The sequence below is a fragment of the Octopus bimaculoides genome, chromosome 4, assembly GCF_046866305.1.
Source record: "Octopus bimaculoides isolate indiv1 chromosome 4, ASM4686630v1, whole genome shotgun sequence".
Classification (NCBI taxonomy): Eukaryota; Metazoa; Mollusca; class Cephalopoda; order Octopoda; family Octopodidae; genus Octopus; species Octopus bimaculoides.
In genome coordinates, this window is record NC_142931.1 from 58,311,230 (window position 1) to 58,330,702 (window position 19,473).

At 40.3% G+C, this 19,473-nt stretch overlaps 1 protein-coding gene across 2 annotated transcripts in view; it reads left to right on the forward strand.

Annotated features, from left to right (window-relative positions):
• LOC106874704 (calcitonin gene-related peptide type 1 receptor) overlaps positions 1-19,176 on the forward strand; it is a 90,393-nt gene extending 71,217 nt beyond the window's left edge. For both annotated transcript variants that reach the window (XM_052967090.2, XM_052967091.2), the window contains exons 10-12: positions 435-559; positions 2,989-3,026; positions 13,150-19,176. In XM_052967090.2, coding sequence (XP_052823050.1) covers positions 435-559; positions 2,989-3,026; positions 13,150-13,407 — 421 coding nt within the window. In that variant the 3' untranslated portion in view covers positions 13,408-19,176. The remainder of the gene's footprint in view (positions 1-434; positions 560-2,988; positions 3,027-13,149) is intronic.
• Positions 19,177-19,473: the final 297 nt, after the last annotated feature.

The window sequence follows — 19,473 nt, forward strand, 5'->3', positions numbered from 1 at the left end:
CCGCTTGTAGGCAATAAAGAAATAAGGAACATTAGCAAGCCGGGCGAAATGCTTAGCGGTATTTCGTCTGTCTTTACGTTCTGAGTTCAAATTCTGCCGAGGTCGACTTTGCCTTTCATCCTTTCGGGGTCGATAAATTAAGTACCAGTTGAGTACTGGGTCGATTTAATCGACTCCCCCCTCCCCCAAAATTTCAGACCTTGTACCTTGAGTAAAAAAGAATATATTCTGCATCATTAGATATCTGCTTAAAGATGTCACACACTAAACAATAAATCTGACGTTTAATAAAAGTGAAGAGCAAGAACATCACATGTCAGAGAGCAGTTTAAAAAGCAGTTGTTAATGATATTCACTATCTTTCCAGTTCATACCATTTCTTTATTCTAAAAACAAAATCGATATACCTTTTTTCTTCTTCCTTTTCATTCCAGACGAACTCTGAAAGCTATTTTCATCATGATACCGCTGTTAGGACTCCAATTGCTATTTATCATCTACAAACCGCATACATACTTTCATGAACTCCTGTCAGTTATAATTGTCAATTCTCAAGCAAGTACTTCATTTGTGATATAATTAACCAACAATAAATTGCTCTCCCTATTAATTATCTGCCAGCAACAATTTAGAAATTTCATTATGTCAGATAATTTGAATTATAAGAATAATATCAATTTTGAACTTTTGATAGCAGAAGACAAAGAATTCCAGGAAGTGAAAAAAATAAATATTGCAGCATGAGGCTAAAGATACTGTGGAAAATTAAAAGTAGAAATAATTCTTGCAGCATTAAGTGTTACTGGTTATTGTCTTGCATTATAAAAATAGTAAAAATCTTCAAGGGGTTAAACTTTTCGAGGAGGAGGGGCTAATCAATTATATCGACCCCAGTACTCAGTTGGTTCGAATCTTCCAGTTTGCCGCTTTAATGATATAAATAATCGGATCTTTTCAGTTTCATTGGCAGATCGAGAAATTAATTTTTTGTAACTAAACACTTTCAAACTTCGGACACTGTGGTAGAATGTGTCATATAAAACATCTTTTACTCTTAGCGTTGTTGAGAAAAGTTATGTCCCTGTTATTTATGACATCGTTCGTGCGTTTGTACTGGTTTTAGCTTTAGGGTTTTAGGGTTAGGGTTGGGGTTGGGGTTGGTTTGGGTTTTAGAGGAAAAAAGTGAAAAATGAAGAAATTGGAGGGGGAGGGGTAAGGGGGCAAAAAAATTTCAAAATTCTTATTTTTGGCAATTTTCCAGAATCTCCGTATCCGGAAAGCTGGGTTTTTGGCAAAAAATTTTTTTTTTAATAATAATTTGCGAGAAAATGGATGAGGACGGGAGGAAGTCTTTCCGAAAATAGTAGCTGAAAAACAGGAAAAAAAAACCCTAAAAAGCAGTAGAAATGCACGAACGATTATGGCGTTGTCATGAAGTAAACGTGCTTCAGATACACTCGTTTATTCATACGAACGTAACTGAGATGAAATATGTCATAAATAACAGTGACAAACGAAATATACACCGCCGATAGTTGTTGACAAACAATAGCAGTAATTTTATTCAGCTGAATACACGTCATTGATTGGTTGAAATTACCGAAATACGACAACCTTAACACGAAATAACTTCGTAAATAGAAACTTTTCTCAACAACGCTAAGAATAAAAGATGTTTTATATGACACATTCTACCAGTGTCCGAAGTTTGAAAGTGTTTAGTTACAAAAAATTAATTTCTCGATCTGCTCTAGGTATAAGGCCTGAAATTTTGCGGAGAGGGGGTTCGTCTATTACATTGACCAGTACTCAACTGGTATTTATTTCATCGCCCCCGAAAGGCTACCGGCAAAGTCGACCACGGCGGAATATGAACTCAGAACGTGAAACCAGAAGAAATGCTGCTAAACCTTTTGTCCAACCTGCTAACGATAGTGCCTGCTCGCCACTTGAATCAACCTAATTGACTATATCATTTCCTATGTGTGCGTACGTGTGCGTGTGTATGGATACTGTTATTTTAACAAACAAAAGAAATTGTATTCAGTACTCGAAGCAGAATTTATATCTATAGCAAACATTTAATTATTTATTCTATTACTAGTTTCGCAATGACTTAGTGATTAGAGTATCCGGATAACAATCGTGAGGTCGTGAGTTCGATTCCCGGCGACACGTTGTGTCCTTGAGCGAAACACTTTATTTCAAGTTGCTCCAGTCCACTCAGCTGGTAAAATGTGTTGTACCTGTATTTCAAAGAACCAGCTTTGTCACATTCAGTTTCACGCTGAATGTCCCTGAGAATTGCGTTAAGGGTACACATATCTGTGAATTGTTCAGCCACTTGCACGTTAATTTCATGAGCAGACTGTTCCGTTGGCCGGATTTGAAGCCCTTGTTGTTGTAACCGACGGAGTGTCTGAATCTATCAGCTAGTTTCGTGCAAAATGCGATCAGTCAGGTTACATTGGGGTGAATAGCTGCCTGTTGTTACAACTGTATAGGAAAAGCACTGATTTAACATACGATTACTGTAATAGAACTATATATATATATATATATATATATATATATATATATATATATATATATATATATATATATATATATATATATATATATATATAGGTGCCTTAATTATGACATACTTTGAGAACGTGCAGAATAGTTGATTGAGTAATTGGGAAGGAATTCAAACCAGAATTAAAAGAGGCTGAAGTAGTGAACTAGAGACCTCAATTTTTTTTCCTTCAATTCTGTTATGCAGTTTCACCACACTAAAAGAGGAAATAAGGATTTCTCCTAAGAATTACTCGGATGGGGTGGTTGAAAGTCACATAGAAATTTTATCACTTGACTTTTACAAGAAGTTTTTTATTCATCCCCAGAAAGGTATTATTTTAACGATTAAAGACATATGTATTATTAAAAAAATTTACATCCATAAAAGAATATTGGAAACACTTTTTTCTATTTTATTTCAGGGAGGACTTGTGGCTATTATGCTGTGTTTCTTCAACAGCGAGGTAAGGATACATTCAAATATATATGTGTGTGTTTGTATACGTGTATATGTATATAATATATTTTCACGATTAAATAAAAGCAACGAACGGAAAATTTGACATACTGATAAATATATAATTAAAAAAACGTGTACTGAATAAACAAACGAACATATACTAAATACACAGGCGAACAGTAAACACAAAAGGTCACCAACTCCTCCTCAGTTATCGGCCAGAGAGTCAAACGCTATTTCGACCATTATCGAAAATATTGCTTCCACTCTGGAGGCACCGGGACCAAAACATAAGGAAACGAGACAGGCTCGAGACGAGACCGTTAGTGGACGGGCGAGGGACAAAACAATAAACAGAAAAAGGCTTAAGGCCAGACGAAAACAATTAATAATAATAATAATAATAATACATATACAACAAAAAAAAAGTTGTGGGGCTGTAAGACAGATAAGAGTGTGTATCGCAAAGGAGAAATGAAAAATGTCCTAAAGGACTACAGACACGAGAGGAGTAGAGGAGGAGCACAAAAAATCGCGACCGGTCCGGTCGAAGGCAACGCAAAAATGAATGACACCGCTTTAAGTCGTCACGGGTCACGTGATAGTGGGAGAAGACAGGAAGAGCCAGAGGGATTACAGAAACAGAGTAAGGTAACAGAGAGGGAAAGAGAGAAAGATATCTTTACCAGCAACTCTCGGGAGTGGCCATAGGAACGAGAGTGGGCACCAACTACGCGAACCTATTCGTTGGCTACGTTGAGGCCCAAATATTCTCAAGTTTCACTGGTCCCACTCTCGAACTATACGGTCGTTATATTGACGACTGTATCGGTGCGACCTCATTCTCCCGCGAACAACGAGGCTCCTTCCTCTCTTTTGTCAAATCTTTCCATTCAGCCCTCCACTTCTCCTGCACTATTTCCAACACATCCGTCGCCTTTCTCGACATTTCGGTCAGCACTCCACTCTCACCACTTCCATCCAATACAAACACACAGACGCACACTCATACCTCAACTTCTCCTCCTCCCACCCTAAACATACTAAGCTCTCCATCCCCTATTCCAAATTCCTCCGTCTGCGCAACCTCTGCAGTAACAACCATGACTTTGAGATCAATCTCAACTCATGGCTCATCTCTTCATCCTACGTGGATATCCCCTCACCACTATCCACACTGCCCTTGCCAGAGCACTTCCGTGGACCGTGCATCTGCTCTCTCCCCTGCACCCGCCCCGCCGTCACCCGTCTCTCGTTTCTCCTCACCTACCACCTCTCCACCCTACCTCTCCAGTGCACCATTCTCCGAGCCTTCCGGCGATTCCAATCCGACCACTCCACTTCGCACACCTTCTCTAACCAAACCAAACCCTCCTTCAAACGAGCTTACAACCTACGTGACTTCCTAGTCCACAGTTTCTTCCCTAACCCAACCTTCCAGCCCGGCTCATTCCTCTGCTCCCGCCCACGCTGCCGCACTTGCCCTTACCTCTCCGATACCACCATCCTCATAGGCACATGACTCTATCATATCACTGACTCCTTCACCTGCATTTCTAGCAGCGCCATCTACTGCATCTCCTGTTCTTTCTGTTTTTCTCTGTACATCGATCAAACGAGACGCCGTTTGGCTGACCGGTTCGCGGAACACCTCCGAGACATCAGACTCGGCAACGACACCCCGGTCTCGCGCCATTTCCGCTCTACCGGTCATTCTTTACAACACCTGACTGTGTTCGGATTGTCTTCACACAGGGGCCATCCAGACTCCCGTCTTCACCGTGAACAGGAATTAATGTTCTCTCTTCGCTCCTTTGCGTCACATGGGCTCAACTCTCCTCCCCTCTTCATCTAACCCTTTCCTCTCACACCTACTTCCTCCCTTCACTCCCACCCACCTCTCCTCTCTTGCTCTGACACCTATTTCCTCTCTTTACTCCAACCCACCTTCTCCTTCCACCCTCTTCCTTCATCGTCACCCCTCCATCGTTACCCCACCCCTACACATTCCAACACCACCATCCCTATACATACCATCCCACCCCACCCCATCCCACCCCACCCCATCCCACACATTCCATTCCCACATACCCCTACCCCTATCCTCACTCCAACCACACCCACCCTTGCTTTCCCCACTCTTGCCTCCCCCACACCCCAACACCATCACACCACACACCACCACACCACATCACACCACCACACCACATCACACCACCACATCACACCACCGCACCACATCACACCACCACACCACATCACACCACCCCGCACACACTAGCACTGACCATTTCCCACCACCCACACCATCATCCACACACCTACACATGCACACACGCACATGTCAAGGTCACCAGCCCCTATCCACACGCACATACACGCTGTCAGATACACACGCACGCGCACCTTCAGTTTGGGATCACCACTACTTTATTATCTGCCCTTCTTCCTAGCTCTCCTGTCTGACCACCACTGTCCGGCATTCGCCTTGATTGATCGCTAGCCACTAAACATTTTTTTCTCTCTGTTTATTTCTGTTCCTTTCTGTTGAAGAGCGTAGGCTTGAAACGTAAAAGACTTTCTCACTTCCCGAGCGTTAAACTAATACATCTATTTGTTGTTTACACACCCGTCTTCGTCTTTTGTTTTGTTTGTTTTTTGTAAATTCTAACTATATATATATATATATATATATATATATATATTTAAATAATTTGGGAAAACGAATTTCCAAATCAATCAGGTACAACCCTTTAGAATTATAATTTCAAGTTCACAAATTTACATATTCGGTACAAGGTAGTTTTTAACGAGCTTTTATTTATAAGATTTTCTTATTTCATGTTTATTTCATTCATTGTTTGCAATGTTCTCTCTCTCTCACACACACACTATCTCTTTAATATAGACACACACACACTCCCTCTCTCTCTCTCTCTCTCTCTCTCTCTCTCTCTCTCTCTCTCTCTGTATTACACAAATATAACATTGCAATTTTGCAATTCAACATGGGGCGTTCAATAAAATACGCGACTGAAAATATCAATATGAAAATATTATCAAGTGGCTTGCAGAAAACCGGTAGTTTTTTTTTTTTCTTCTTTTAAGCCAACCAAGCTATTTATTGAACTTGAAAGGACTGAAAAAAACCACTTGGATGTGCGAAAAGTATCTGTTCTGTTGAGAGAGAAAATGGCAGTTTCAACTTTGTCTATATATGACTCAATATGATCCTTGTAAAAATAACAATATGATAAATGAGCCAAATTCACGCAGTTTTTTCTTTTTTTTTTTGCATCATTTGTGTACATTAACATGACAGTCACTGATTTGTTACAATGGTGCCAAAGCCTGATGCTGTACGTGGTACTAAGTGTTTGAAGTGCTAAAACTCTTAATTATCTACAGGCACTTACTAAATTCATGTCTAAACGCGCTTATCACACCAAAATTTTATCTCACGCAAATACATCTTTTCAAATATTCAGACTTACATAACCCAGTCACGTCTACATTCACCACATTGCGTGATCATGTCTCCTTTCATTCTATAGTCTTTATTCTGTCTGCTATGACTAAGCATTCATGTACGTAACGTAAGCTTTCTCGGTGAATGTTGTGTACAAGGTCAGTTTGTCTATTCTTTTATTCGTGTCAATCATTTGACTGCGGCCATGCTGGAGCACTGCCTTTAAATCGAACAAATCGACCTAGGACTTATTCTTTGTAAGTCTAGTACTTATTCTATCGGTCTCTTCTGCCGAACCGCTAGGTTACGGGGGACATGAACACACCAGCATCGGTTGTCAAGCGATGTTGGGTAGACAAACACAGATACACAAACATATACATATATATATATATATATATATATATATATATATATATATATATATATATATATATATATATATATATATATATATATATATATATATATATATATATATATATATATATATATATATATATATATATATACGACGGACTTCTTTCAAATTCCGTCTACCAAATCCACTCACAAGGCTTTGGTCGGCCCAAGGTTATAGTAGAAGACACTTGCCCATGGTGCCACGCAGTGGGACTGAACCCGGAACCATATGACTGAGAAGCAAGCTTCTTACCACACAGCCACTCCTGCGCCTATATTGTTTAACATGTGACTCTAAACTGGTCAATACAAAATAAGAACACAATTTTAGATGGAGTAGTGGTCTGTTTGTATTATGGTTGTGGAGCCATCTAAATATGACTCTCTTCAGAAGGCTGTAATATCATTTGACAGGAACGCAGTATAAAGAAATACATGGAACAAGACGGTAACTTTAAATACCTTTAATGTGGCCACACGTATATATACAAGCTGAATGATAAATAGAAATGGTTTGATGCGTGGAGGCCATGATCTTCTCCTGTGCGTTGCCTCCTGTCTGCTAGGCAGCCACCGTCAGGGGAGGTAACTGCGCTTACAGAGCCCCCTCTTAGACCTGAAGTGGTCGAATAAGAGTAATGTAGATGGAGTGGGAGTGCACTAGGAGAGCACGGAAGAATGAACCATGGCAAAATAGTTGTATGAACAATTGAAAAACTACAATGCAAGTATGAACAAGGAAAAACATTCAGCAAAGAAAGGCGTCCAATCATATAGAACAAAATATATATGTACAATGATACAGAAAGAGAGAAAATATGAATGCGCTGTCTATAAGAACATAAGTCTATTCTCCGGAACAGTCACTGGCGAAACAAAATTAAGAAATATAAATAGTCTGAGACAGTCTCTTCGGCCAATGAACCGATCTGCCCGAACGTGTCCTGTAAGGTGAAGAATGCATTTGTGTAGTTGGTGATTTGGTGAGTGGAGGTGGTCTTTATGGGGGTGAGAGTGTTTATGGAATGATGGGCGTGTCAGGAAGTGGCATAAATGTTTCAGAAAAGGCTTATTTTACTCTGTCGATAGAGACGGTCTCGTTTTTTCCGCGAATGTCCACAGCGAATAGTTTTGGTGTGCTTCTAAGAACGCGACAGGGTCCAGTGAAGGGAGGTGTGTGCGGTCCCTTGACGGTATCATTTCTCACAAACACGTGATTCCAAGTAGAAATATCCAGAGGTACTGCAGAAGAAATAGCCTGGTCGCGAGGAAGCATCGATGGCAGGTCAACAAAGAATAACCTAAGTCGCGTGACGTAAGATGTGGGGTCCGCATTCGGTAAGTTGATGGGCGCCAACATTTGCCCAGAAAGGGCTAAGGTGGTGTCATAGAGGAGCTCAGTAGAGGAGTAGCCTAAGTCCTCCTTGATAGCTGAGCGGCACCCTAGCAGAGCAATAGGGAGAAACTCGGACCGACGATGAGGGTCAGGACCCGTGCGAATAGCGACTTTAAGTTGGCGGTGGAATCGTTCCACCATACCGTTCGCAGCGGGATGGTAACTGGTGGTGCGGATATGCTGAACTCCGAGCAATCTCAAAAGCTCACGGAACAGACAAGCTTCAAATTGGCGTCCACGGTCAGTAGTAATTCTAGAGTGTACTCCGAAGCGAGATATCCACCCGGAGATGAGTGCTCTGGGTGAATGGCTTCAGGCCTTCTGGAGAAACGGTCGATTCAGGTCAATATATAAGTAAATCCGCAACTGACCGGCCAAGGACCAACCAGGTCGATGTGTATGTGACGGAATCTGGTGTCCGGTGGCTGGAAGTGTCCAAGAGGTGCTCTCACATGACGATGCACCTTGGAACGCTGACATGGCAGACAGGCACGTGACCCAGCAGTAATAGACCGCCGCATATTCGGTCAGAAAAAGTGGGTCTAGATAAGCTTTACTATGATCGCAACGCCGGGGTGTGACAGTGAAAACAGTGCTTCAAAAACAGCACGACGGTTATGTTCAGGAATGAGGGGAAGGGTGACCCGGTAGAAACATCGCAGAGAATAGTTCCTTCAGAAAAAGGCAGAGGCAGGTGTTCAAACTTGCAGCAGGAAAACTGTGGTGAAAAGACGTCCAGATAGTCCAAGGAGGGTTGGTCAGTAGCCATAGCAACCAAATCAATCAAAGCAGGAGACGACAATGCACCGACAGGCAGGCGAGATAAGGCGTCGGCGGGGATGTTGTCAGTGCCAGCGATGTGACAAATGTCACTAGTGAACTGTGATATGTAGTCCAAATGCCTTATTTCTCTGTGCGAGTACCAGTCCATTCTGGCAAAACAGGGCGACCGTTAGCGGTTTGTGGTTGGTGAAAATCATGAAATCTCTACCTTCAAGAAGATAAAAGAAATGCTTCACCGCCGGATAAATTGCTACGAGTTCTTTAACAAACACTGTATCTCAATTCGGCTTTTTTCAGCTGGCGAGAAAAGAGGCTAATGGCTGGTTTCGGTTGTTGACAGATTGCTCTAAAACTGCGGCAATAGCGGATGATGACGAGTCAACAATGAGTATCAATTTTGGATCCGCAATAGGATGAGCTAGGAAGGATGCTTGAGCAAAGTCAGATTTGACAGATTCAAATGCTTCGGTGGCTGTAGTAGACAGCATTATCTGGGAGTCTTTCTTGAGTTGATCTTTTAAGGGCTGGGTCAAGGGAAGCAACCTCTCCGCACTGTTAGGAATGAAACGACGACAATAATTAAACCAATAAAATTTCTGAGCTGTTTTAAGGAAGCAGGAGGAGACAAGCGTTTGATGGCTTCCACTTTAGAGGGAAGCGGGCGAATACCGTCAGCGTCAATGAGATGCCCCAAGAAATCCAAACTGGTAGAACTGAAGACACACTTAGCCGGGTTGATCTTCATAGGAACAGCTGACTCAAGTGCTAGAGGTGCTGGTCTGGAGTACCACTGGCGATTAAAAGGTCATCGACGTACGCGAAGACAAAATCTAACCCACGAACGACCTCATCAATGAACCTTTGGAACGTGCTGCCCGCATTACGAAGTCCAAACGCCTTAGACAAGCTATCACCATGCTCCAAAAGGAGTGGTGACAACTGTCTTTGGAATGTCGTCGGGGTTGATGGTACGCGCGCACCAAGTCGATTTTAGAAAGAATCTTACAGCCGTGCAAGGCAGATGAAAAACCCTGCACATTTGGAAGGGGATAGCGATCTGCGATAGTGACAGTGTTAAGACGTCTAAAATCTCCAACCGGTCTAAAATCAGCTTCATTCTTTTTTGGCCATGTGTAAAGGTGATGGCCATGTGTAAAGGTGATGGCCATGTGTAAAGGTGATGGCCATGTGTAAAGGTGATGGCCATGTGTAAAGGTGATGCCCATGGGTTCGTGGAGGAACGGAGAAGGCCCAGTTGGAGCATGTGCTCGAATTCAGCCCGGGCGATTCGGAGTTTCTCTGGAGACAAACGGCGCGGTCGGGAAAAGACTGGAGGTCCCTTCAAATCATGCCCGTGGGTATATGGCGTAGTGGTTAAGGGAGCGGGCTACTAACCCCAAGATTCCGAGTTCGATTCCAGGCAGTGACCTGAACAACAACAACAACAACAACAACAACAACAATAATAATAATAATAATAATAATAATAATAATAATAATAATAATAATAATAATAATAGTAATAATAATAGCAACAACATCGAAAAATACCTTATGAATGAGAACCCAGATTCGAAACTTCCCCAAGACACCTGATGAAGGCTGGAGGGTATAACAGCCGAAATGTTGTGTTAACAACAAACAAGATGAGGACAACTATCCGTCAAGTGTAAATAATGTAAATAATATCCACTTGAAGTCCCTAAATCCAGGGTAAGAGAGATTTGTCCGTAGGTTTTGATGGCGGAGTGATTCACCGTGTAGAGAGAGATGGTAGAAGTATAAACCTTCGAAGCCAAATGCTTAAGCTGGCACCATAAACGACTTTGAAGAAATAGCATCTCGTATAAAAAATGCACGGTGAGGTGAATCCAATGGGGAGACAACTGTCTTTCCCAGCGCCTCCCTGCCTAGTTTCCCTGAGAAGTGTAACAGCAGGGCTGTGTACACTTTTCAGCCTGATCCTTGAATTTCCTGTGGTACCAGCAAATTGATGGAGCCAGTGGCGCGCGTCCGCCCGAGAAAGAACGAAGTCCGGTTCTCCCTGCAGAATGATTCCGTGAAAACGAACGGTCTCTGCACAAGCATGCGACTTGACGGGGGATTTCGGGGGATTGCATGTCGTCCAGAGTAGAAGAAGTACAAGCTCGAAAGGAGGACGAAAAAGCGCATTGAGGCAAAGGAAAATGATTCATCTTGACGATAATACGAAACGGAACGCCACAAAGAACAAGCTGGCTGAAAGAAACGCCGTTAGAAATAGCAGTCAACCAGCCTAGTTGAAAGAAGACACGACAATCAGCGAACTAGGAATTTCTTTTTTCTTTCAGTAGCATAGGATGAAATAGAAGTCCTTGCTAACAGATAAAGAACAAAACATGGCCAACACATGGATAATCCAAGTGGCTGAGAGAAAGAAACTCATACCTGGCACGTAGTAAAATTGTTGTCCGTGTGGATTTTGGAGAAACTTCCGGATAATTTTTTTTCTACATACAAGAAAAAAAAATTCCCCTGGGAAGCTGTGTCTTCGAAGGTCCAAGTTGTAAATTCATTTACAACACGATGCAAAATGGTGTGCAGTTTCCCGCCAAAATTTCCTGGTGAAGAAGACAATGTGGCGACGAGAGAGATCAGTGGTATGTTCCTATAGGATGAATGGCAGTCTCGTCGTGTAGGCGAAGTCACGAAGGGGAAAAAAGGAATACGTATCCACTGGTCAGAATTCATCCGGGGTTCACCATTTTAGATAGTCGGGTCACCATTTTAGATGGTGTGGTGATCTGTTTATATCATGGTTGTGGAATCATCTAAATATGACTCTTCAGAAGGCTGTAATATCTTTTGACAAGAACACGGTATAAAGAAATACATGGAACAAGGCGGTAACTTTAGATACCTTTAATGTGGCCACACGGTATATATACAAGCTGAATGATAAATGGAAATGGTTTGATGCGTGGAGGCCATGATCTTCTCCTATGCGTTGCCTCCTGTCTGCTAGCTGGCGTGTAGTGTGAGAGAGTCAACTAGATCACGTCTTTGCTCTACGACGTCAAGATACCAAAAGAGAAAGAGGTGAGTGTCTGAACCTTAATGTTGCATATGCCCTCTATTGTCCAGCTTATTGGGCAGCTGCCGTCAGGGGAGGTATCTGTGCCTACACACTGTTATAAGAATCATAGAAATAAAATTGCAAAATCCGATTTTGATTTTATTTTAAATCTAAAATCTTTACTTCTTCGTTTTCTTAACCAAACTTTAATTTTTATTTTTACTCCCGTCTCACTTTGACGGTGAAATTTGTTTTTCCTGTAGTTCTTTTTTTTCTTTTCTTTTTTTTTCGCACGAATCAAACCATCAAAACCTTCGGAAATCACTCGTTCTTTATATGAACAATACTTTCGAAGTGAGATGAATTTGATGGAAAAAATTACCGGGAAGTGACCCCACATCAGACTAGCGTCTAGACCTGTATTACAAATCAATATAAAAGCTATAGAAAAAAGAATTGAACAATACAGATTTACTATTACACTCGTCTCCCTTTGAAGATGAAATTTATGCTTTTTCTGTTATATTTTTGATGAGCTTTGAACTAATCTAATTATTAGAACCGTCGGAAATACAGTTATCGTTTCATTAGTTGAACAGTCAGACATAAGAATGTTTATGTGGCTGCCAACATACGTACAAATATTAACACAAGCAAGAAGGAAAAGTTTGTTTTGTTTTGTTTTTTGCTGTTTTTTTTTTCTTTTGTAGGGGAGGGTCTTGGATAAAAAGTAAGTTGATAAGTGAAATACTGAATGAAGTGCACAAAACCTTTTCAATCAAGTGTAACTTCCTTCTTAGATGAAGAATAATGGGATGAATAACATACATAAAAGGTCTCTTTTTAAATAGTACGGGTAAAAGCAAAATCTAGCAGCATTTGTTGACAACTTTCAAAGAAAAAGAGAAATAGACTTAAGAAATTAAAATTTCATAAAATCACGTTATCTTCCAATTAATATATTTACATGCTTCTCTGACTGTATAATGAAATAGTTAATCATATTTTCCCTCCTGTTTCAGGTACACAATCAAATACGAAGTGCGTGCAAACGACTGAACTCACCAGTGTGTCAAGTCGAACGCAATTACTTTACATCAACACAGCTCACACTGATAAATAATCGGCCCCCATTGTTGCGAAATGGCAATACAATTGAGTTATTAAACAAAAATAAATTGGAAAGATGCACCAAGGAAATTACCTACATCCCTATACATAAACAGAAAGATCAGACATGCAACGACAACTGTAAAAATAGTAGCATGTTTAATACTTAGTGATAACGACTGTCACATATTCGCTTGAGGGGAAATAACCAGAAAGCTACAATAAATCAAAAATATATTTCCCCCACATTATTTACATTTGACGGATATTTGTCCTCATTTTGTTTATTGTTAATACAACGTTTCGGCTGATATACCCTCCAGCCTTCATCAGGTGTCTTGGGGAAATTTCTAACCTGGGTTCTCATTTCTAAGGTATTTTTCGATATTATTATTATTATTAATATTCAGGTCACTTCCTGGAATCGAATTCAGAATCTTGGGTTAGTAGCCCTCGCTCGTAACAGCTACGCCATATGCCCGTGGGTTATTATAGAGTGAATTTTAGGGCTTATAAATCTAATATTTTCCTATCCTTCTTTAATACTGGTTTCCATATGCTAATCATATCTGCACTCGGTCTGCTAAGGACGTTGTTGTGTCCTAGCATATGTGCTGCTTCTTTTAGTTTTCGTATTTCCCAGTGGTGTTCTCTGTCTATTATTTTAACTTCATCCCACAGGGGGAGGTGGTCTCCATTTTTCCATACATGATCAGCTATACCCAATTTATCAATATCTCCTCATGTCACAACTTTACGATGTTCCTCTACCCTTATTTTGAGAGAGCGACATGTTTCGCCTTTGTATAACCTACCACAGCTGCATAGGATGGAGTACAAAGAGTTTTTGATCATATTCTCTTCTATTGGTGGTTTTACTCGAAGGAGATATTTGCGAAGTGTTGTATTACTCTTGAATACCATCCCGATGTCATATGGGGCGCATATCTTTTGTATCTTTTCGGAGAGACCTTTCACATAGGGTAGACAGACTGTGGGCAGTTTATTGGTTTCATCCCCTCTTTTCTTCATAATTGGAGTGGATAGTATGTTTGGGGGGTAGTTGTTGCTTAATAGATTGTTACTGAGCTTGATCAATTCTTCGTGGTGTGTATTACGATCGCTACTTATATTCTTTGCTCGATGTTTTAAGCACTGAGCAATCCCTCTCTTTACACTGTATGGATGGTGGGAATTGAAATTGAGGTATCGTCCAGTGAAGATCGGCTTGCAGTATACGGATGTCCTGAATCCATACTTGGTGTTATTAATACGTCCAGGAATGCTAGCTGATTGTCTTTTTCCATTTCCATTTTGAACTGTATGGATGGCATTATTGAGTTCACATGATCTAACAGCACTTGGACATCTTCCTGGTGGAGCCAGAGTATAAAGGTGTCATCAACATATTGCAGCCATTGGGTTGGTTTTAGTGGCGTTGATCCTAAAGCCAAATTCTCAAAGTATTCCATGTATATATTGGCTATTGTCGACGATAATTGTGAACCCATAGGTAAACTCTCCTCTTGTTGATATATATCAGTGTCCATGCTGAAGTAGGTAGTTTCTACACAGAAGGTCAACATTTCCATCAAGTTTCTTATTGGTATACTAGTGCGTCCTTTTAGATGGGTGTCTGTCACTAGTTTCTCTTGAATCACTGATAGTGCTTCACCAGTTGGGACTATAGGAAAGTGGGTTATACATCATTAGATGTACGCCACTTTCCTATATAAAACTAAGAATATAACGGAACGCTGAACTCCAGACTATCAACTTAAACAACATTTATTCATGTGGTAAATATATACATCTTTAGCTCTTGTTTGTTGTTACAGCTTCTGTGTGTGTGAGCATTGTTGTTGGGACGTTGGTATGTAGATGTAAGCGAGCTGTCGAGCGTAAGTTCGAAAGATGAAGAGAGACAGCTAAACACGTCCATGCTCAATCGCTGGCCAGCAAGAAAGAGACAGAATGAAGCGGGAAAGCTTGCTTGTTGAATTCCACGCATGCGTGAGACTACGTATGCGCACGGCGTTACTACAGGACTTTGGTGAACAGATTTATCACATCTAGACTCACCATCTGGTTGGATTCAATGGGAGTATCCTTGATAAACTCTGTGGAGCGGATGGAATTCTTCACGAACGATGTTGACTTTCCTGCTAATGGACTGATTATATCCACAAGGAAGCGGCTCAGTGGATGACATGCTGAACCTCTACAGCCTACTATAGGTCTTAATTGAAAACCATCCTTGTGAATCTTAGGGAGACCGTACATGTGTGGTAGTTTACTGTAGTGTTGAGTCAGTTGTCTGTACTTCATTGGTGTAAAGTGATCCTTGTTCTGGATCAAGATCTGTGACAACTTCCTCTTTGTTTTCAGAGTTGGGTCTTTCTTTTCTTTGCTGTAGCTACCATTACTTATAAGACTTGCCAATTTTTCAGAGTAGTCAGACTTGTTCATCACCACTGTAGCATTTCCCCTGGAAGTATTGTAATGGAATTGTTACTCTGTAGTCTTTTGATAACGAATGTTTCTTCCTAAGTGATGTTTGGTTTGAGAAGTTTCGCTTTTTCTAGTACCTGTCTCACCTTAGTTCATCTCCCTGAGCTTTTGGTATCTTTACGGCTATCTCTTCAATAGGGCCTGTTATGTCCAAGTATGGAATGCGCTTGATGGTTGTCGCAAAGTTGAGACCTGTGTTTAGTACTGCTTCTTCAGAGCTCTCTAGATGCCGGCTACTTACATTAATTACTGCTTTCACAGGTGGGTGACGGACTTCAGTCTTCATTCTCTGACCTTTGAGTTTCATAAACTTCTTAATCTGGCATGTTTTCACCATTTCAGATTCTTTCATGTACGACTTTTCTAGATCTTATTAGATTCTCTTTCTATCATCATCTCTGGTTATTTTCCTAAGTAATGAAGATAACATCTCTTTGATTTCGTTATTTAGTTGATGCTTTTTCCAACGGTTTTAATGGATCCTTTCACGGACGAGGGCATGTCCTGCCCTTTCCGCTACTCTTCTAGCTTTATATGAATTCACTGGTGTATTTATATTCAAGCCAGGTGGTATTAGTTTTGAATCTCTACGTCTATACAGGAAAGTTAGATGGTTTGAAAGACGGGCTAGTTTTTCATAGAGTTTCTCTATATATCTCCATTGAGGTCTAATGTCGGCTCCGTACCGATTAGATAATATAGTTCTATATTTAAGATTAGATAATACAGTTCTATATTTAAGAGATGACTGAATTTTAGTGTTTATAAGTCTAATATTTTCCTATCCTTCCTTAAGACCGGTTTCCATATGCTCTTCATATCTGCACTGTCTGCTTAGGACGTTGTTGTGGCCTAGCATATGTGCTGCTTCTTTTAGTTTTCGTATTTTCCAGTGTTGTTGCTGTTGTTGTTAACAACAAATCCGTGAAATGTAAATAAAGTACATAATTCCTCATCTCTTAAATATAGAACTGTATATTTCCCCTTCTTTAATGGACATACTATATATGGTTGTAGCCTGGAAACAAGAGTTGGGTTAAACAGGAAAAAGACATGTCTGAATAGATTTATAAAGAAATTAATTATAATAAACAACATACATAGTACACAATAAAAAGGAACGTAATTTACTAAAATTGGAAGGAAATTGAGAAAACAAAGCAAAAAAATATCAAGAATCAACTGATCCTTCACTGAGATGGCGTGCCTTACTCAAGTACCAGGTGATGCCCAGGAGGACACCTTTTCCAAGAAAAACACATTTTTCGACTCTCTTTTTGATTAATCTGATCAATGATCAAGGTGTTACTTACTTTCTTTGCTTGCCAAATTTTCTGGAGATTGGGTTGACATCAACGGCTTACGTAACCCACAGAATCAGCGCTAATGTGTGTGTAGGGTTGATGTGTAGTTGAGATAAACGTTTTGATTTCGGAGGTCTTTGTGCATGTCGCTTTGGCCGCCACAACAAGACAAACCTAATCGTTAAATGAATCTAGTGATGGGTAATGGGAAGAGGTCTGATGCATTTACTCTTTGTCCTTGAACTAGAGACAGATGCTTTGTGTAGGACGCCGCCATTAGCACCTTGTTTGCTCCAACACAAATCCTTAATGTTACAGCAGAAGTGAGGGAAGGCGTCATTTCATCCATAACTAAACATAAGAAGGCACTGAAAAATGTAATCTGTTGGTAAATTACATTTTTCAACCTGGGACTTTTGAGACGATGAGTGGGGTGCTGAACCACTGACAATGGAAGTTTTGACTCCTGAAAAGTTTTAATTGTCGTTTAAAGTTATTTGACAAAAAGATAAAAATCAAACAAGATTCTAAAAAGTGATGACAATACTGCAAGAGATACACAAAGAGAAATTAATGGTAAGGTTAAGTAAAAACATACAACTTCAGTAACAGAAAGATTAGAAAGGATTAAGTTTGATAGAGTATTCGAAAACTTGAATTAAGCTTACTGTAAGCTTATTGTTAAATTAGTGATAATGAGCATACGGTTAGATTTAATAGAAATCTTCAAGTCCCACAGAAAAGCTAGAGTTGTAGATGCTAAAAACGGGATAAAAAGTCCTTTCTGAGCCATAGGCTCATAAGGCTGGTTTTCCGGATTCTGTGAAGTATATATTCATCCCTGAGTGAAATGCTGGTCCGTCGCAGGATTACTCATTTTTTCCATCTGAGTGGACTGAGGTAACATGAGATGAAGTGTTTTGCTCAAAAACACAACGCAAAGAGTTTCGCAAGTCCTCTAAGGACTAGATCTCGCCAAAGTTACAGCAAAGCTTGCAAACAATGCATTCAGAGTCATCGTGAGTTAATTTAGAGGAAGGGGAATAAGTAAAATCGGTAGAGCGTCCGATGCAATACCTTGTTACATTTAGTCATGTCCTTTCACATTCTGAGTTCAAATCTCAACGAAGGTAACTTTGCCTTGCGTCTTTCTAGTGTCGATAAAATGAAGTACCAGTCAACTACTGGATTTATTTGAGCGATTGTACCTTCCCACACTGATTTCTAACATCGACCTCGAGTCGATGTTAGAAATCAGTATTGAAGACAGTACATCGATCTGTCGGAAATGGCATCTACATTTCCCTCAAATTACTCCTTATTGTCTTGAAAAAAGAAAGAAAACAATGGACAATGCAGTCTCCGATAGCCAGGCAGATAGGATGTTTTGAAGCCCTAAACCTAAACCCTAAACCGTAACCCTAATTTTGGCACTAACCCTAATCCTAACCAAGATCAAGTCATTTCACAGCGTAGGCTTTGGATACTGCGGTAGACCGCACGCTAAAGTAACATTCACATGTCTGCTTGAGCAAGGCAAATGTTGAACTAAACAAAAACAATAGTTAGTATAGTTACTATTACTATTCATTGGGCTCTGTTTTATACAGATGTTTGAATTAAATATAATGTTATAGAGAAGTTTAATATTCTACTGCGAAGAAGTCAAAATTAAATTGTTTAGAATGTAGCGGTGATTCGAAACCGAATCCCTTAGATACGCAGTCAGGCATCACGCACAAACCACCATAGTTTCACGTGATCGGTCTATTAACCGACCAATCAGCGTGAAGGGATGTCGTAGACAAGTTTTTCTCGAACATTCTAGAATTTGGTTTCCGGTTCCCTATTAAAAACCATTCGACGCGCATTTTTAGAGCCAGACGGCTCAGGAAGACGACCAAGACAGACAGCTCGCACAAATGACAAAGAACATCCGTCGCCATGAAGATAGTGCAATTGATTTCAGATACGTTGGACAAACTGCATGTCGCCATACCAACAGCGTTCTGGAAATCTCAGAGCAGTATCCCTCATCCAGTCTGTAGTTATTGCTGTTGTTAACTGTAAATGGCCAATGCAGTTTGTCTTTATGTGCGACAATAAATTTTACCGTTAAATTTTCGAGGGCGTTGTTCAGTTACTTCACGCAGCCAAGAAACATATTTTCATTCATTAATTCAACCAGCTACCTAGCAACATCGACGAAACATCATAATAATATTATCCGTAACAGGAACAATATTCTTTTTCGTAGTTTTATAATTCAAAAGAAAAGTATAATGAAGAAAGATGACAAAATGTGATATTGATATATAGTTTATTTAGTGATGCCATGGAAGTGTTGAAGTTAAATTATTCGTGCAGAAAGAAGGAAGTTTCAAAGTAATGTAATTCTAAGAAAGATCACTGAAGTTATTT